Below are 19,991 nucleotides of genomic sequence, written 5' to 3' on the forward strand. Positions count from 1 at the left end.
CCTCAGAGCCAACATCGAATAGAACTATTACCGAAGTCACTGATTAAACGAATTAAGTAGTCACGATTTGAAATAAATTCGTAAATTTTTGTATTTAATGAAAATAAATGTTTATTCAATAAATAGTCATCGTTATCTGGAAAAAAATCGTAATATTTTATTTTATCATTATGACATATTTAGTTCCTATCACAATATGTTCTTTTTTGCATATTACTTTTACAAAATAATGTCGATGTTTCACATCTGCCAGGCGTCCCGTGACGGCTCCCTTTTTTTTTTTAAATCATATTATTTATTTTATTCGTAACAAAGTTAAGATGAAAAAATATTTAGAATTAAGTATAATTATTATATTAAATAGTGTTGTTTATAATAATATGTGCTTTTAGTTTTTTTTAAATAATGCCGTTCGTTTAGTTATGCTATAATTAAATTAAATTTACCTGTTACCATTTACATTTGATGTGGTTTTAGATGATTGAAGGCACGCGGTCAGCTCAATTATTTTGCATATAGCTCTAACTTTGATGACAATGTTAAGTGCCCATATTTCAATAGATTGTAGTTTTCAATATGAATTTATTATACAAAAAAAATATTATATGTAGACTATATATTTTTTTAAATCATTTATTTTACATATTCTAAGATAAAAAATACTTAAAGCTTGTTATTAATATACTTAATCTGTGTATGTTAGCCGCTTAATTATTAATTATAATATGACTTACAAAGAAAAGAACAATTTTCCATAATAATCATAGATTATCGGCAGTATAATACAATAAATAGCAGTACAAAAATAAGTTATCAACTAAACGTTGAAAATAACATATTTGTGTAATAGTTAACTGGTTAGCTAGATGCAGAATTTTTTTGTGTTGAGGGAAGATTCTTTTGCCTGTGTATGCATGCCTGGTTAAGCATATACAATGGTAGTTAAAACTTGTAATAAATGGTCAAATTTCTTCAAAAAGGATATGCATAGTGAACAAACCCCATTTAGAATGTAACTGTGGGAAATGTTTGAACTTGAATAGCTTTTGATAACGATTCTAAGCTTTTCTCATCAAGATCGCTCCAGCTATATATTATGGAGGCCTGTATCTACTGTGGTTGCTGAGGAAAAAAATTTCCAACGCCGTCTTAAATATACTCAGTGATTTTAATATGTTTTATTTACCCTTCAAATCGAAACAAATACTAATTCGTGGCAGAAAAAGAACAGGATTCAAAGTAAATAAATAAAATTTGATTTAAATAAATATATATAAGGTTTCATTAAATATAATTCTATGTGATTAAAACCTAAATAATTTCTTTTAATACAGCTAATCTACATTGTATTTCGAGGAATTTATGTCGCACCAGAGGCTGACGTTAAAATAACAATTCTAATTGGCTTATTGTACATAAAATAAGATAACTTAATGTATAATAAACTTTCCTTGACCTAAATAATGATTAATCAAAAAAACTTGTAGCTTATAATTGAGAAACCATACCGCGGACATCTGAATCGCATATATTATTATTTTATATTTTAGTGGAATTAGTTTGTTTGAGTAAAAGATTGACTAATTCTAGGAATTAAATTAGTCTTTTACTCAAACAAATGAAATTACAAACATACGTTACTCTTTACAATATGAGCTACCAAAGCGGCCAAGTGTGAGTCGGACTTGCCCATGAAGGGTTTCGTAGCAGCAAGGAATTGAATTAAAGGATAATAGAACTTTACCATTTATGAGGTATTAAAAAAAAACTATTCACTAGATCTCGTTCAAACCAATTTTTAGTAGAATTTTGCATGGTAATGTACATCACATATTTTTTTAGTATTATCATTCTCTTATTTTAGAAGTTAAGGGGTGGGGGACTTACATTTTATTACTTTTAAGTGTCTCTCGCGCAAACTATTCAATTTAGAAAAAAAAGTTATTACAAACCTTAATATCAATTTTCTTAAGAATTATCCATAGATTTTTCATCAAACCTATTCCTTATTCCCCCAAAATTTTTTCTCTGCTTTTGTGTGAAAAACCATAATGCGGCTTACAGAATACATCTACTTACTTTGAAATGGACTGTAGATTGTTTGGTAGGCATAATAAAGCCAACTATAAAAAAAAAATGTTCCACCTACCTTTACTGCTCCTCGCCACACAGCATCCACCGGTGCACGGCACTACAGGAACCAACGTGGCTTCAACAATCGAGGGGCGGCTGAGAACGTCTGGGACAGCAGCTTCTTGTACGGCGGTAGCAAGCGGAAGAGAGAGTGCAGGCTTAAGCCGCGTTTTCACTAGGGGACATTTGTCCTGCGACTCTGTCGCTCGACACGAAATTCACGTGTCCCGCGCGATGTCGCCCAACGTCGCTTGGGACATTTACGGGTCTCGCTATTTGATGTTCTGCGAGCGTCGACGCGCGCGACCTTCGCGTCCCTCGATAGTCGACAGTCGCCGGACAGGCTTTGAGTGGTGTGAACGTGTGTCGCTTTCAATGGGTCTGGACTGGTCAATGTGAACGAGTCATATGTCGCGGGACATTGTCCCACAACTTTTGCAGTGACAACTACGTGAATCTCGAGCGAAATGTCTCTGCGACATGTCCCTTAGTGAAAACGCGGCTTTATGTGTAGCGCCCACACATACGTCACGCGATTGTCGCGCCTAGCGCCACCAATTAGCTACCGGTTTCAACTTAGGGTTGAAGTATACTAGCGATAGATGGCATCTTAGCATGTCCATTTTCACAGTTGAAATTACGTGGCACTTTATCAAACAATAAACAATGCAAAGACCGAACAATAGTTCTTATAGTTTCAGAAAAAAGTGGCTGTGACATAAGGACGGACAGACAAACAGTTTTTTGCCATTTGGGTACGGAACCCTAATATATCCAGATGTTGGAGAAATGGAGATTAGCCGGAACAAACTGACGTTATTAATTCAAGCATTTTTATTTATGTATTAGTGTGCGATTGTTGGGTTTCCGAATAAATAATTATTTTTTATTTATATGAAGGTATAGATTGCATTGTGTTAATACTATGTATATGGTACTTGCTGATTATATTAGGAGTAGATATTATGAGGGTGGTTGTGCAATTTGCGTGCGTATTTTACTTTTATTTAAGCCGACACTAAATGCCAGCGACCTGGAGCGATATGAGTTCTCGGCTGCCGGTCCGCCATCTATGTAACAAAGCCTATATTTTCAAAATTTTTGCGTGGAAAGCAGTTTATATGCTTACAATCCTCATTATTCACTACTAATCTGAATATATTAACCTACACAAAAAAGTACAAGCTATAAGAATAACTTTTCTGAGAGAAGTACCAAAAAATGCGTCACGCCATGCCAATAAACTTGTTTAACTTCAAAGAAAAGTGGTAATTCAAAAAGGCTCGGCAGTGTTAACTATAACCAACAGCAAGCATTAACCCACAAATAAGACTTAAGGATATGTGTAACAGGATTAAGTAGTGTTCATAGCTCGAAACGCTATACTTTCACCACAAAACTTGTCTAAAAACACCATGTTTGCGTGTTTTCTGCTTACTCTTCGCCTTAATAGTTTTCTACGACGAAACGGGTTTTATTAAAACTGAGTATTATATGATCACATAGATTTCCACGACGATCGGACCTGTGCTGCCCTCATCCAATGTATTCCAGCGATCTTGAGCAGATCATTGGTCCATCTTGTGGAAGGCCTACCAACACTCCGTTTTTCGGTACGTGGGCGCCATTCGTGGACTTTACTGCCCCAACAGCCATCCGTCCGTCGAGCTAAGTGCCTTGCCCACTGCCACTTCAGTTTCAGAATCATTGGGCATTCGGTAACTTTGGTTGTCCTACGGATCGATAATAATACGCCATATTATTAATTAAACTTAATTTTTGAAAAAATCACTTTATAAATCGAAATGATAGTTTCGTCTGATACCTCAAGGTGAGGCTAATGTAGGGTCAACCTTACCTCTTTGTAAATAAATATAAAATTTATTAAACTGTTTTAATTCTTATGTTGTACTCGTACTAAGAAGTATTATCACAATAAAACTGAAGGCCAGTGTAGTTTTCTAGCCACTGATCTCTCACTGTCCATGCCACCATATCTTACGGATATCTTTTATAGCATTGAAAATAATACCGATAAATTGTTTACCTAAACATGAATGTTATTTAATTCAAACTCATAAAACACAGATAAAATGGTTTATCAACAGTATATATAAGTTTTGTATATAATATTTGCTGCAGTCGTCCCTATATTTTCCGGTGGATAATTATTAATTAAGTTATCGGCCCTAATAGATCGCTCCCGTTAGTACGAGTTAGGTAAATATCTGTCTAAGTGCACTTTATATAATTATATAGATAGTGAAACATTGAGAAGAAACTTAGGGGAAGTTTATCATAGTTATAAATTTTGTGGTATAATTATTTATTTATGCAAAAATAATATTATTATTGATCACATTATTTACATAAAACATCAACGTCGATAGATGTAACTTAGTTTATTTAGTTTTTTTTAGAGTCAATACAGATTTGTGAATAAAATGTGAGTATCAAAGTTACCGGCATAGTCCAAATGATTGCGGAACCGAAGTGGCAGCGGGCAGGGTACATAGTTCAACGGACAGGTGGCAGTTGGAGCAGTAAAGTCCTCGAATGGCGACCAAGTACCGAAAGATGCAGTGTTCGTAGGCCCCCCACAAGATGGACCGACAATCTGGTCAAGATCACTGGAATACGTTGGTTGAGGGCAGCGCAGGACCGATAGTCGTGTAAATCTTGTGGAGAAGCCTTTGTCCAGCAGTGGATGTCTTCCGGCTGATGATGATGAAAGACTCACTCAACACTATGAATAATTTATTGTTATTATGAATAATGGAGCATGATTGTTTTATTTGGAAAACGTTAAAAGATCTTTACTAGATATTCTAAATCAGAAAGCAAAAATCTAAATAAAATAATTTGCAGAAGCTTTTGAGATATGGTGCAACAAGAGAATGATTGAAATAAGGCACAAAGATTGGTGGTAACTGTTGGAGACATTTAAACGGAATAATCTGAGTCATATCTTACATCCTTAGAGCTACGACCTTCTATATGTTAGAATGATCAGAAAAATACAGCGAAGTCATGGCTAGGTAACATCCGTAACATATCAATGCACCGGTAGTGCCATTGTGGAAAATCTGTTTCACTTGGCACAAGACAATTCGATGAGAAAGAATTTAGCGCAAAATAAACATCTAGACTCAACCACGATCAAAAATTGTCTGAAGCTAAACTCTGCCTACGCGTCTATTAGGCAGAGTAGTAGTTACAAGACTTTGAACAATACTGCCACGAGATAAGGTGTAAATTCGAATGAAAGTTTTAAGTATGCTATCCCAAGAAAACGCCAAAATAGCGCATTGTTGAAACCTATTTTCGCGACTATTTATATGAAGCTTATATTTTTACAAAAAATAATTATATATCTACAGAATATGAGAAGTAAATTCATTCTTCCATTACATTTCTATTTTTACAAACAGTGCGAAAAAAAATCACCAAATTACCCCTTACTATTACAGTTGGAGCCATGATAATCACACAATCTAGATACAAATTTTACGAAAATTTATTAATTGTCTACCAATACTTAACATGACATAGTTTTGTAAAGATAATTGTATTGTGTATGTAATAAATTAACAATGCTTCTAATTACGAATTAAAACTATGGTGATCTTGTACGAGAGAGGTAACCTAGCTCCGCTCGATTCCTCAAGGCCGTTGGCCAGGTCCCCAGACTTAATTTTATCTGTATAATTTTATGTATACGTATATACAACGCCGCTCGGACATTTTTGACGGCCTTTTTATAGGCGACCTTGAGTCTTGTTCAATTGGTGGAGAGATTGACCTTAAGAAGATCTTTTAATAACATAGGTGTCTCTTCGTATGTCTAATTTCTATCAACTACTGAAGTACTTAACAATTGATTAAATATTTTGTAAGTGATTGTGAATCCAGTTGTGTTTTGAACTTAAATTGGTGGAGCGGATGATCTTAAGAAGATCTTAAATAACATAGGGGTCTCTTCGTATATTTAATTTATATCAATTACTGAAGTGTACTTAAAATTTATTAAATATTTTGTAGGTGATACCATCAACAATGGCTACTAGGAAGTTTGCAGGTGTATCACCATATAAACGACAGCACACTCATCCGGATTCAGACTACACTTTCAAGGAGTGAGTAGAACCTACATTTTTGTTATGGTTCATAAAAGCATTAATAAACTACATATACTTAGGTATATGTAAAAAAATATTATTTCTCGCGGAGACTCAAAAGTATTAAAATAACAGTTTTTACGAAAAATATACGAATGTCTTAGATAATTTATAGGTCTAAATAGTCTCTTGCTGTAACACAACCGATAAAAACAGGCCAGGAATATTAGTTTAGTGCTACGTCTTGCACTCGTGATTTCTATGACATTTTGTATTGGTGTGCGTGCATTGCTCCAAAAAAGGTTAATTCTAAACTCAATTTTGTTCGGCGTTTTCACAGCTGTCATAGTCTATCTACATGTATTAATGATCTAAAACCACTGACCTGTATAAATACCACTGGACAGGCTATTTCCGGCTATTCGATATGTTTGACAACAATTACTTTGTGTCTATTTGAAACGCCACTCGCGAGTGTCCAGAGAACTAATATTGACGTATAATAGGAATGGCTGCGAAGGAACGTACAATACTCTGAAGCATTTTAGTTTAAATTATAAGAAGAGATTAACAGAACATGGGGCACGTCAACGTCACACGTTATTCAGCCACACCCACTGGGGCGTAGTATTATTGCCACACTTTGCGACTACGCCTGCGGTATCTAGTTAGAGCGCAGCGGAGACTCCTTAATCTAAGGACGTAACTAACTTTGACGAATGATTATATTAGTTTTCGAGCTTTTCAAAAATGCCTATGCATGAAACTCCGGAGAATATCCTATTTTATAGACAGACTGTCCTATATTAAATTTACGAGGCTGAAATCACAGACGGCTGCTCGTATTAATTAATAGCATATTATGATACAAGTAAGCTAAGTTGTTATTGTACACGGGGTCGTGGGTTGTAGCCCGAGCCGTAGGCGAAGGCGTAAATCAGCCGAGTGTCTAGTAAGCAAATTGCTGAGGAGTTTAATTTGCACTTTTTCTACACACTTGCGAGGATGTGATGTGATACAACCAAAATAATATTAAATGCCAAGATTTTTTTTGTTCGCGCTGATTGTAAGGTGATTAGGCACATATAGCCATACTTACAGCCTACTCAAAACTTTAATTTTAGTGATAAAGTCAATAGTGATAATGATAAGTGCATATATTTTATAACAGACTAGCTGACCCGACAGACGTTGTTCTGTATATAATAAATAAAATAATGTTTTTTTTTATGAATTTGTCAATAATATATTATAAAATCAAGAATTGCTTCGTAAAAATGCACCCTGTTGTTGTAATAAAATTGTTTCACAGCATAACTTTCAAACCGTTGCGTCTATAAATTCGACGGGGTACGCATCAAAGAAAAAACAAATTTGTTGTTTTTATTTAATTCCAAGCATTTTCCTATTAATTCCTTTATTATTATTATTATATACATTTTGAACCTTCCCTGTACTTCCACAAATAATTCAAGACCAAAATTAGCCAAATCGGTCCAGCCGTTCTCAAGTTTTAGCGAGACTAACGAAAAGCAATTCATTTTTATATATATAGATTATTGTGAATTATAAATAATTTGATAATAATGAATGTTGTTCGGTTTAATGAATGGTGTAGTAACACATTTATTTATTGCAAACATGTAAATGGATTTTCAGCGGCATAAAACCTCTTTGGTGTTACAAAAAAAAAATATTAAACGATTACGTTGAAAATGCTGTTTACTCTTTTATAATTTGCAGTTAGGTACTAATTTAACTTTTTAGGGATAATTTTATTATGTACTAGTGTGTAATATTATTATGCACATGTGTGTTAAAGTTCGGTATATGACCCTAAGAACGATGTAATAAAGATCACTTTAAGAGCAAGTATGTTGAAAAAAAAAAATATGTACATCATAGTAGTGTTTCTTAATATATTTTTTTTATGGAATAGGGGGACAAACGAGCGTACGGGTCACCTGTTGTTAAGTGATCACCGCCTGCCACAATCTCTTGCAACACAAGAGGAATCTCAGGAGCGTTGCCGGCCTTTAAGGAAGGTGTACGCGCTTTTTTTGAAGGTTGTATCGTCCCGGAAACACCGCACAAGGAAGTTCATTCCACAGCTTTGTAGTACGTGGAAGAAAGCTCCTTATAAACCGCACTGTGGAGGACCGCCACACATCCAGATGGTGGGGATGTTATCCTAACTTGTGGCGTATCGTACGAAGGTGGAATTCGGCGGCAGGAATCAGGTTAAACAGCTCTTCGGAACTCTCCCCGTGATAAATGCGGTAGAGGACACACAATGAAGCGACGTCTCTACGCAACGCCAAGTGATCCAGCCGTTCACAGAGCACTGGGACCCCGACAATTCGAGCTGCTCTGCGTTGCACGCGGTCAAATGGATCGAGCTGATACTGGGGTGCGCCAGACCAGAGATGACAGCAATATTCCATGTGTGGCCGGACCTGCGCTTTGTACAGCGCTAGAATGTGGGCCGGCTTGAAGTATTGCCGTGCTCTATTAATGACGCCCAGTTTCTTTGAAGCCAATTTGGCTTTGCCCTCCAGATGGCCACGAAATTGGCAATCGCTCGAGATTTCGTGACCCAGTATTCCTATACTAGGCGAGGATTTAAGGGAAGTGTTGTCGAAGAGCGGTGATACGACACATGGGGATTTTTTAGTGGTAAACACGCAAACTTTAGTCTTCTGGGGGTTAAATTGGACAATGTTCAATTTACCCCATTGCGCGACATTCTCAAGAGAGGACTCGATAGAAGACACAAGTTTCTCCCGGCACTGGTCGACGATTTCCCGAGAGAGACCAGCATGGCCCGTGAATACGGCATCAACAGTGCTGTCGTATACATAGCAATGAATGTTGGAGGTGTCCAACATATCATTGATATGTAGAAGAAACAGCGTAGGAGATAGCACACAGCCTTGGGGCACTCCAGCATTCACGGGCTTCGGGTTCGAGCAATGTCCGTCGACAACGACCTGTATGCTGCACCCAGTGAGGAAGCTGGAGGTCCACTTGCACAAGCTCTCGGGAAGTCCAAATGATAGAAGTTTTGAGAGGAGCGCCATACTCGATCAAAGGCCTTCGCTATATCCAGGCTAACTGCCAGGCCTTTCCCCTTGCTTTCAATAGCCGCAGCCCATCTATGTGTTAGGTATACCAGAAGATCACCTGCCGACCGACCATGGCGAAAGCCGTATCGTCGGTCGTTGATCAACTGGTGACCCTTTAGGTATACCAAGCGCTGACGACTAATTATGCTCTCCATGATTTTGGATAGCAGGAGGTAATAGCAATATGCCTGTAGTTTGCCAGATCTGAACTGTCTCCTTTTTTTGGATCAGATGGACAAGGGCTGACTTCCATGAGTCAGAGACTACGCCATTTGTGAGTGCCGGAATAAACGCGTTAGCACCGGCGTCAACTCAGGGGCCCATTAATGTTAATATATTTTATCTACACCCATGCTTTAAATATCTATTAAAATTGTTGTAAAGTTGATGATAACTGTTGATAATAAAATATTATTACACAACAGTTGCATAAATAACTATTATTAATTTTCCTTAAGTCCGTGCTGCTGCATGTTTTTGTTTGTTTGGGGCCCAATCACGCCTAAACGAACAAAAACATGAAACTACGACCATCCGATGCGAATTTATCCTAGATAGCTAGTTTATGGCTACTTGCTTTTCGAATTCCAACGTTCCTTCATTAATTTTTTTTTAATTCGCCCAGCGAAGCGGGCGGAACGGCTAGTTATATTATTAATTTAGCCCTATATCCTGCAGTGTAATTTATGTTGCTAATAAAGATAATTATTATTATAATTATTATTTTATATTATGTTTTCAGATTTCTCAACAATGTGAGTTTGGTATCTGATAAGCCGGGGAAGAAGCCGCCGGTTGTCGGTGCAATCTTCGGTCTGGGTCGAGCTGGCTCCATCCACTTCACCAGTATTGTACGCAATCCTCGCATTGTTATGAAATACGTTGTTGATGATCGACCCGAGAAGTTTGCTGAGTTGAAATCTTTCTGGGACCTTAGCGACGATGTCATTTTCCTAACTTCGAAAGAGAGCGACCGTGTATATAAAGACAAATCGTAAGTTCCTGTTTACTATAAATAATTACTAACATTTAAAAGACTTTTAATGAAGTCGGGATACTAACGCTGTTAAACTGCCTAGACTGCATAGAAAAGACTCTGTGGGTAAATTAGATGCTAGTATGTAGTTGTTTCTGCCGACTTTAATAACTTCTTAGATAAAATTTATGACTTAGGATAACCAAAGTCACTGACATAGCCCAGCGACTGAAGTGGCAGTGGGCAGGGCACATAGCTCGATGGGCATATGGCCGTTGGGGCAGTAAAATCCTTGTATGATGACCACGTACCGGAAGACGTAGCGTTGGTAGGCTCCCCACAAGATGGACCGACGATTTGTTCAAGATCACCGGAAGGTTGGGTGAAGGCAGCGCAGGACCGGTCGTAATGGCGATCTTTGGGGGAGGTTATCCAGCAGTAGACGTCAGACAAACTCTCAGGAGTTTCTAATATTTTCCGATTATTTTCTTGAATGAAATCTGATAGTGCAGTACAATACAATACCCTATTCACAAATATAACAGTCTTAAGTTTTGAAGTTTTGACTTTAGTTTCTGTGGTCCCACAGCGTCCTAAACTCGAAGCGAGTATTATTAATAAAACCGTTCCAAAAGGCCCACAATGCTCCTGTGATTCCTCTGGTGTTGCAGGACAATGCGGGCGGCGGTGATTACTTAACATCTGGTGACCCGTACGCTCGTTTGTCCTCATCCATAAACGAGTATCATTAGTGATGAAATGAGCGGGACTAATCACAGAATATTAACTATTAAGTGAGCCCCCACGCTTCTTTTTTTTGTTATTGATAAGCATCTGCATCAGAATTAGTGCCCTAATAAAAAATGTGCGACTAGAATATTTGGTTGAGTCCTCTATTCAGGACTTTAATATATTTATTTATTTACATTATATATAAATCATAGGGAGTGCTCAGAGGAGCAGTTCATGTTGATTCCAGCGGCCGAATTCCACCACCGGACATAACATAAAAATACAAAATACCACCCGTATCACGTTGACGTCGGTATTCCACAACCGAGCGTATTGCAAGAAATTTCTTACCACGCACAGCCACTTTGTGGATCAATTACCGGGTGCTGTTTTCCCGAACCGATATGATTTAGGGACCTTAAAAAAGGGAAAATAGCATACACGTTAAAGGCCGGCAACGCATCTCTTGACACCTGATGTTGCGGATGTCCATGGGAGGTTCCTCACCACTCCCCATCCCGTGACTCTTGCCCGTTTGCCCCTCTAATACATAATAATAATATTTAACCGAATTTCTTGAATTATTTCAGCGTAAACGTAGTTTTTATCGGCTCACCAACATACACCCACCACGCAATTGTAGTCAATTGTATAGCTAATAATAAGGATGTTTTTTGTGAGAAACCCATTGCTGAGAACATTGAAGATACCAGAAAGTGTTTCGATGCAGCTAAAGCTAAGGGCCGCATATTATTTGCTGCATTTAATCGCCGTTTCGATCCCGCCTACAGAAACTTGAAGAACAAAGTTAGGGAAGGGACAGTTGGCCACGTACAGGTTGTGAAAGTAACTGCTAGGGATTCACCGCTGCCGTCAATCGAGTACTTAGCTAGTTCAGGTGATGTATAGAAACATGCTTGAGAAAAACTTGAAATTTATAGTACTTGTATCTTCATAATTTAAGGGTAAATATATACACTATAATGAAGTCCCAGCCACTGTTCAGGCATCATCTTTTAATAAATTTAAATGTTTGAAAATGGCTCTGTCGTAAATCCTTCTACTCCACAGCTGAATACCTAAGTGATCGGACAGCCTAGGACTAGATTATGATTATTTTATAGCAATAGCAATGGCAGTACAATATTGTATATTTTATTAAAAAGAGCGCAGAAAAAAGAATGCTGTGAGAGTCTGTTACGCCGGTTCTTCTCTCTCAGAGTGCCATTTGGTTCCGAAGCGGTATTAGTATCTAGTATATTAAAAATTACATCAAAAATAAAGGAATCAATTTTGAGAAATTAAATGCCTTTTATGCCTTTTAGTAAATGATCAACTTTACCCATTTTCTTCATGAACACCAATAAAATATCAAAAGTTGAGACTGCTCAACAAGTAACCGAAGGATATGCAACGAAATACCCATTAGTCTTTAATAATTTATACGTCTAGATAGAGTCTCTTGCTGTTAGACAACCGATAAAAACTGGCCAAGAATATTTAATGTACGTTTAAACAGTTTAATGTACGTGACAAGCTACGTTTCACACTCGCGATTGTATGACACTTCGTGTTAGAGTGCGTGAATTTACTTTAAGTGGTGACGCTTCCACCTTATTGCATGCAACACTATTGTTTTGTTTTTTAATTGCGTTTTTTAATTGCATACAACGGATTGTCTCAATAATAACAAATTTTTAAAAATATTAACTTTTTGAAGAGAAACTTTTTATATACGGTGTTTTCAGCCAGAAAAAAATACAAGAGAAATTACTAAACAATAATAATCATAATTATTAATACTTTGTAATTATAGACTAAAATACTTGAATTTCGTATTAATAACGTCGCCTTGACGAAGTTTACACTTCAAACTTCTAAGTTTTACACCTATTTTTATCGTCTCTTACCAGCACATGGTAATTAACTGCGTCCTTCTTTCTAAAGAAAGAAACCGATATATATATTGTTTTTAAAATATTTTAATATTTTTTTGACTTTAGATTTACGTTTTTTTTCTATTTATTATGGACATCTACAAAAGATTTATATTTATTAAATACTAGCTGATGCCCGCGACTTCTTCCGCGTAGATAAAGGATTTTTAAAAATAAAAAGCAAGTTTGGAATTGAAGATTATCTCATGTTATATTCCAGTTTCGGTCCCCGTTTTCGCTAGCGTTCCCAACATATTATATGAATCTTATTTCGAGGACTATTTCTATTCACGAACTAAACCTACTATTGGTATAGTTATAGCTCATCGACATGAATTTCTTACAAATCCCGCGGTAACCATGGTTTTTTCCGTAATAAATATAGCCTATGTTCTTTCCCAAGCTCTAGTCTATCGCTGTACCCAATATTATCGAAATCGGTTCAGTAGCTCCGGTGTAAAAGCGTAACAAACCAAACTAACATTCACATTTATAATATTAGCGGGGAACTATTTTTTTTTATGACAATAAGGAACAGGACGAGCAAAACGTTCAGCTGATGGTAATTGATATGCCCCGCCCGTTTCAATGTAGTGCCGCTCAGGATTCTTGAAAAATCAAAAATTCTGAGCCGTACTACAACTGCGTTCGTCACCTTGAGACATAAGATGTTAAGTCTCATTTGCCCAGTAGTTTAACTAGCTACGGCGCCCTTCAGACCGAAACCCAATAATGTTAACACATGCCTATTGCTATTATGGCTGTCTATTGCTATTAAATTTATAAATTTAAATCGATAAATTGCCGCTATTATTATTTTGAAGCCAGTGAAGAATCTTAAATCATTCATTCAAAATCTTCACATTTTTTTTGAACACACGGTGTTATAACAAAAAAATAATTTTAACATGGCTAAGACACGTGGTTTCACACAAAAAATAATTTTAACATGGCTAAGACACCTATCTATAATAACGCCAGTGACCTAACAATAACGACGTCTAAAATGGGGTTTATCTTTTTCTTTTAGGAAACAGTGTTTAGCCTGTGTTTAACTAAAACGTCGTTAAACACAACATAAACTGAAGTACGTAATACAGTAATGCTTACACGTTACTGGTTCACGGCATAAATAAGCCATGGTAATCTAGCCGGATTCCTGTGGAAAGGAGCCTCTCACTGGTGAATAGGGATTAATTCTTTGTTATAATAATTATTCTCTTCCAGGCGGTGTATTTCACGACTGTCTCGTACATGACTTCGATATGGCTTGTTGGGTTTTGGGAGAGTTACCCAATAAAGTTCAGGCAACTGCGACAGCGCTTATTCCAGAGATAAAGGCCATCAACGACTTTGACAACATTGCATTCCTGTTGACCTTTCCATCCGGAGCCATTGCAATTGGAGATAACAGTCGCTACAGTGCGTATGGATATGACCAAAGACTCGAAGTATTCGGAGATAAGGGTTAGTAACGGTTAGCGATAAAAAACAAATAAACGAAATAGTATAACAATGTTCGAGGTGTATTTATGTGACTTATAGAGATAAGAGTTTGTTAATCTGGCTCATGGATATGTTTGTTTAACTTGCAATGCATTAAAATGATAATTAGCAAATAAAAAATTTCAGATCAATGACGAATACAAAAAGATAAATCATGCCGTTTAAAAATAAAGCCGGTATATGGAACAACTTTTTTTCTGAAAATAAGGCACGAGACGAGCAGGACGTTCAGCTGATGGTAATTGATACGCCCTGCCCATTACAAAGCGGTGCCGCTCAGGATTCTTGAAAAACCCTAATCATTCCGAGCGGCACTACAACTTCGCTCGTCACCTTGAGACATAAGATGTTAAGTCTCATTTGCCTAGTAATTTCATTAGCTACGGCACCCCTCAGAGCGAAACACAGTAATGCTTACACATTACTGCTTCACGGCAGAAATAGGCGCGGTTGTGGTACCCATAATCTAGCCGGCATGCTACAAATTAGGCCATAAAAAGCTTCGACTACGGTATGTGTGGATTGATGCATCTACTGAGGGCCTACCATCTACTTTTAATAAGCGATGCGACTCCGATGCAGTTCGATTTAGGTACCTAAACTGAATCGCTAAAATTCGTACCATGAAGTGCCTTTTACTGAATGGCGTTTGGATCCCTTGAGACGAATGATCGAAATAAATTTGTCTGTGGTGAGAAAGAGATGACGCTCTACAGTCGTTGCATAAGTTTGTCTCTCTTACTCGAACCATATGCGTTGCGTTTCGAATCCTAAAATGATATGATTTTAGCGTTTTTTTTGCGTAGAAAATACTAAAAAAAAATTTTAAAATTGCGCTTTATAGCGTCAAATTATAAACCACTAAGCCTTTTTTTGTACTTATTAAATAATAATAATATAAATAAATGTAGTGCTTTGAATTACAAATTAAATGTTTGCTTAGGTGTTTTCGTAAAAATAACGAGTTATGAACGCTCCATTCATGTTTGATTTGACAGGAGTACAGAGTATATTTTTTTTAGTAGTAATTCGTTATTCGCTATTTATTATCAGTATTATGTTTTTTTCTAAAATAAGGTCCAATACATATTTTTAAATTGGATAGCTCTAATGATGGCGTGGTATGAAATAGCAAAGCAATTAATTTAAGGTCGTCAATTGAATCGCAATAAGAGTTCATGGTAGGCCCGCAGGTTTGATTCGAACAGTGACAGTTGACACACGACTAAGGAGTGTGCTTACATTGTCTTTAAGCACACTTTTGCCGTTCCGCTATCAGACTGCGATTGATATATCCTTATATGTCTATAGAACGTCATTGTATCAGAGAGGTATTAGAAATAATATGAAATATGTAATGAATTAGAAATATGTAATGATAAGATAAAGCCGTCATCTTAAATACGTAATAGTGTTTTGAGTTAAGCTCGTTTAAAAGTTATTTAATTACACGACAAAGAAATGACATAATTAATGTCAAAATTATAACCATCGCTTCTCTTTTAAATCAATGTCACACTTCCCTAACAGCCTCGCCTATCATCGGATTACTGTCTTGGAATCTCGAGCGATTCCCAATTCCGCGCTGATCTGGAGAGCAAAGCCAAATTGGCTTCGACGAAGCTGGGCGTCATAAAAACAGCACGGCAATACTTCAAGCTGGCCCACATTCTAGCGCTCTACAAAGCGCAGGTCCGGCCACACATGGAGTATTGCTGTCATCTCTGGTCTGGCGCATTCCAGTATCAGCTCGATCCTTTTGAACGCGTGCAATGCAGAGCAGCTCGAATTCTAGGGGACCCAGTGCTCTGTGAACAACTTGTTTGTGCCTTCTACCGCATTTATCACAGGGAGTGTTCAGAAGAGCTGTTGCACCTGATTGCTGCCGCCGAATCCCACCTTCGCATGACACGCCGCAATCCCCAACATCTGGATGTATCTGTCCTCCACATGCAGTTTGCAATGAACTTCCTTCCACGTATTACAAAGCTGTGAAATGAGCTTCCTTGTGCGGTGTTTCCGGGACTATACGACATGGGTACCTTAAAAAAGCGCGTACACCGGCAGCGCTCCTGTGATTCCTTTGGTGTTGCAATAGAATGTGGGTGGCGATGATCACTCAACACAAGTGTTTGTTCTCATTTTCCTTAAAAAATATTAAATAAGTCTATGCAAAATGATGCGTTAGGCACGAAAAAGTGTACGTAAACCATATCAAAAGCACAAGTGTGAATGAGTGAATACATCACTTCGATTCATTGTCTTTAAATAAATAAATGAATTAAGCAAATATTATTAGCTAAATTTGTATTAAAAAATATTGCTTTCTATTTAACAATAAAGCAGGGTTTTGAATGAGTGAAGATCAATGAGTAACCGGTTTGGTTTGACGCATGGACAAACCATCGCTTTAGGCTAGGGTTACTATGGATGCGAGTTCTGACGAAAATTTGTTCTGACGAGTTCTGACGGATTCGTCAGAAGAAACAAACGCCTGGTATCCAATGGCAGTGTTTACACTGGCAATAACGAACGCGTCAGAACATGCACGACGTCGTCAGAACCACTCGAGCGTTCAAACGAGTTTGATTTTTTCGCACGACCTGCGTCTGCGAATTTCGAGTGATTTGGTTTCCACCATGGATAACGATAAATTGATCAGTCTCGTGTACGAGAACAGGTGTTTGTGGGATATGAGAGACAAAAATTATCACAACAGAGATATTTGTCGGTAAAAGTGGGAGAAAGTTGCTACAGAACTCAACACTAGCAGTAACTACAATTTTTTATTTTGATGTGGGGTTTACATTAATTAGGTACATGAGCAATTAGAATTAATGTGTATATTTTATCTATCAAGAACACGACTTGTAGAGCTATAGATTATTACAATAGGTTGTATTGAAACGGAATTTCACCTGCTGGACTAACAAAATAATTTTTCAATGTTTCTCTAGTCTCATTCGCGCTTCTTCGGTAGTGATTATATCTACGTGAAACTGGCACATTGTGTAGGGACTCAAAGTCCACCATCGGGAATATCAACGGAAGTAAGACCTTCTTTATCGATGTCAAATCATATTCATCAAATTCGTCCATCTTCGCTAGACGGCAAAAACGAACTGACTATCAGAATAACAGAAAACGCGCACAGTATAAACGCCTTGATCTGACGAGGATTTCGGACGTACTCGTCAGAACAAATTTTCGTCAGAACTCGCATCCATAGTAACCCTAGCCTTACTCGACTAAACTTTAGCTAAGCTCGCTTAAATGACATCTAAGTGTGCATTACGAAGCCGGCTGTGACAGAAAAACTAGAACACAAAATAAAACACGCAATTTTTTGATTATTTTTTTTATTACAGGCATGATAAAGGTTGAGAATGAGAAGCCCACACACTCCACTGAGTACGTTATAGGACAGGAGGGCGTGAAGTATCACCCGATCTACTACTCCTTTCCGTCCCGCTACAAAGCGGCTTATGAACGAGAATTAGATCATTTCTTAGATGTAGTTCAATGTGAGTTACTTTGATTCTTTTTGAAGTATTTATTTTTTATGAATATAGGGGATGAGACGAGCCGGACGTTCAGCAGATAGTAATTGATGATGACAGACAGTGCCGCTCAGGATTCTTGAAAAATTCTGAGCGGCAATACAATTGCGCTCGTCACCTTGAGACATAAGATATTAGGTCTCGTCGCCCTTGAGACCGAAACACAGTAATGCTTACACATTATTTCTTCACGACAGAAATAGGTGCCCTTGCGGTACCTATAATATAGCCGGCATCCTGTGCTAAGGAGCCTCCCACTGGTAAAAAACTACTTTAGGCGGTCTTTTTTATTATGACGGGTACTCACGATATACATTTCATTAATTTGGTGCCGATATTTCGATCCAATTGCATGAATCGTAGTCGCGGCGGAACTGCGGTGGCGGCGAGACACACTTGACACATTGACACTTGACACTAATAGTACATCAATCTGTCCACGTGGCGCCTAGTTCGTTTTGGTTTTTGATTCCCTAATTCACGACACACACTACTGACGACGTCCATTCTTTCGGGTATTTTTGTTGCGTTTGTACTGCAGAGAGAGACCACGAGATTCCACGTTTGCGCTAGTCTAAGACCACCCTCCCAGGGCAGGGCACATGATGCGAGATAAAGTGGGGAAATGGAGCAAAATAGTTACAGAATGGTACCCAAGAGATGGCAAAAGAAAAATAGGAAGACAGCACAGAAAGTGGGAAGATGAAATAAAATTGACAGCAAGACTACACAATTTGAATTTGAAATTTGAATTTGAATTTAATAGTTTATACTTTATAGCTTAAGATTCTTGGTTTTTTTCAAATGGTAATTGTTTTTAGTACGGAAGAAAATGTCTTCATTGTAACTATTATTATACATCCATCTCCCCTATTAAAATTGTTAGCATGATTTTTAATTTCAATGGCTTCTCTAACAAGCCGTGGGATAGGGTAAGAAATCACCCGTGGGTTATGCAGCTCGATCCAGTGGTTGGTACCGGCTTTTGCGGATTTTTTATGATAGTAATTTTTGACGACGCTAATGTGTTTCTTATAGTGTTGGTTCCAAAAATTCTGAGTGGCACTACAATTGCGTTCTTCACCTTGAGACATGAGATGTTAAGTCTCGTTTGCCCAGTAATTTCACTAGCTACGACGCCCTTCTGACCGAAACACAATAATGCTTACACATTACTCCTTCACGGCAGAAATAGGCGCCGTTTTAGTACCCATAATCTAGCCAGCATCCTGTGCCGTTCTTGCATATTGAACATCATTGGTTATAATTAAATTGTTTCACAGCAGAACTGTCAAACCGTGCATCAATAAATAAAAATAATTATGGGTCCTAAATCGAAATAAAAACTATCCTATCTCTCAAGTTGGACTAAACTGCACTAGATGAAGTGATCGCCATCAAAATCTTTTCATTAGTTTAGGAGTCCATTGCGGACAAACAACGTGTCACGTTATTTATATATATTAAGATATTGTACTTAAATTTGTTATATATAGATGGAGTACCACAAGATGTCACCAGCTGGCAGACTCTTGCTGTTACAAAGATTGCAACGGCTGCAGAAGAGAGCGCACGCACAGGAAAAACAATTGAATTGGACTGGAGCAAGGATGGCATCCCGGAACAATATTCTTAAACCTGGAAATCGAATAAAATGTTTGTTTTTCTAGTCCCTACTGACCCTTTTGGATTTATTGCATCCGCAAATTAGGATCATCTCTCTAGGGACATACGACTTTGTGATATCAATTGGGGAAAAAATAAAGTTTATTGACTATTTACAAGTAACATTTTATTTATTCTTATCATTAATTATAATGTAAAATTCAATTATTTTAATAATTTATGTACTCATAATTGTTATATCTGACTGTTTTATGAAATTTGAGTGGGCCATCATACTC

The 19,991-nt window shown here is 37.3% G+C and overlaps 1 protein-coding gene across 1 annotated transcript; it reads left to right on the forward strand.

Annotated features, from left to right (window-relative positions):
- Positions 1-4,278: 4,278 nt before the first annotated feature.
- On the forward strand, positions 4,279-19,871 carry LOC126973705 (uncharacterized oxidoreductase YrbE-like). Its single transcript, XM_050821034.1, has 7 exons — positions 4,279-4,353; positions 6,175-6,269; positions 10,119-10,370; positions 11,675-11,982; positions 14,249-14,488; positions 17,896-18,051; positions 19,584-19,871. Exons 2-7 carry the CDS (start codon positions 6,190-6,192, stop codon positions 19,721-19,723), a joined length of 1,176 nt encoding a protein of 391 aa, XP_050676991.1. The 5' UTR covers positions 4,279-4,353; positions 6,175-6,189; the 3' UTR covers positions 19,724-19,871.
- The last annotated feature ends 120 nt before the right edge of the window (positions 19,872-19,991 follow it).

The sequence above is a fragment of the Leptidea sinapis genome, chromosome 30 (genome assembly GCF_905404315.1).
Source record: "Leptidea sinapis chromosome 30, ilLepSina1.1, whole genome shotgun sequence".
Lineage (NCBI taxonomy): Eukaryota > Metazoa > Arthropoda > Insecta > Lepidoptera > Pieridae > Leptidea > Leptidea sinapis.

Coding starts and splice junctions, on each gene's coding strand:
- LOC126973705 (XM_050821034.1), top strand. CDS start 6,190: ATGGCTACTAGGAAGTTTGCAGGTGTATCACCATATAAACGACAGCAC. Junction 11,983..14,248: donor CGAGTACTTAGCTAGTTCAG/GTGATGTATAGA, acceptor ATTCTCTTCCAG/GCGGTGTATTTCACGACTGT. Junction 18,052..19,583: donor TTTCTTAGATGTAGTTCAAT/GTGAGTTACTTT, acceptor TGTTATATATAG/ATGGAGTACCACAAGATGTC.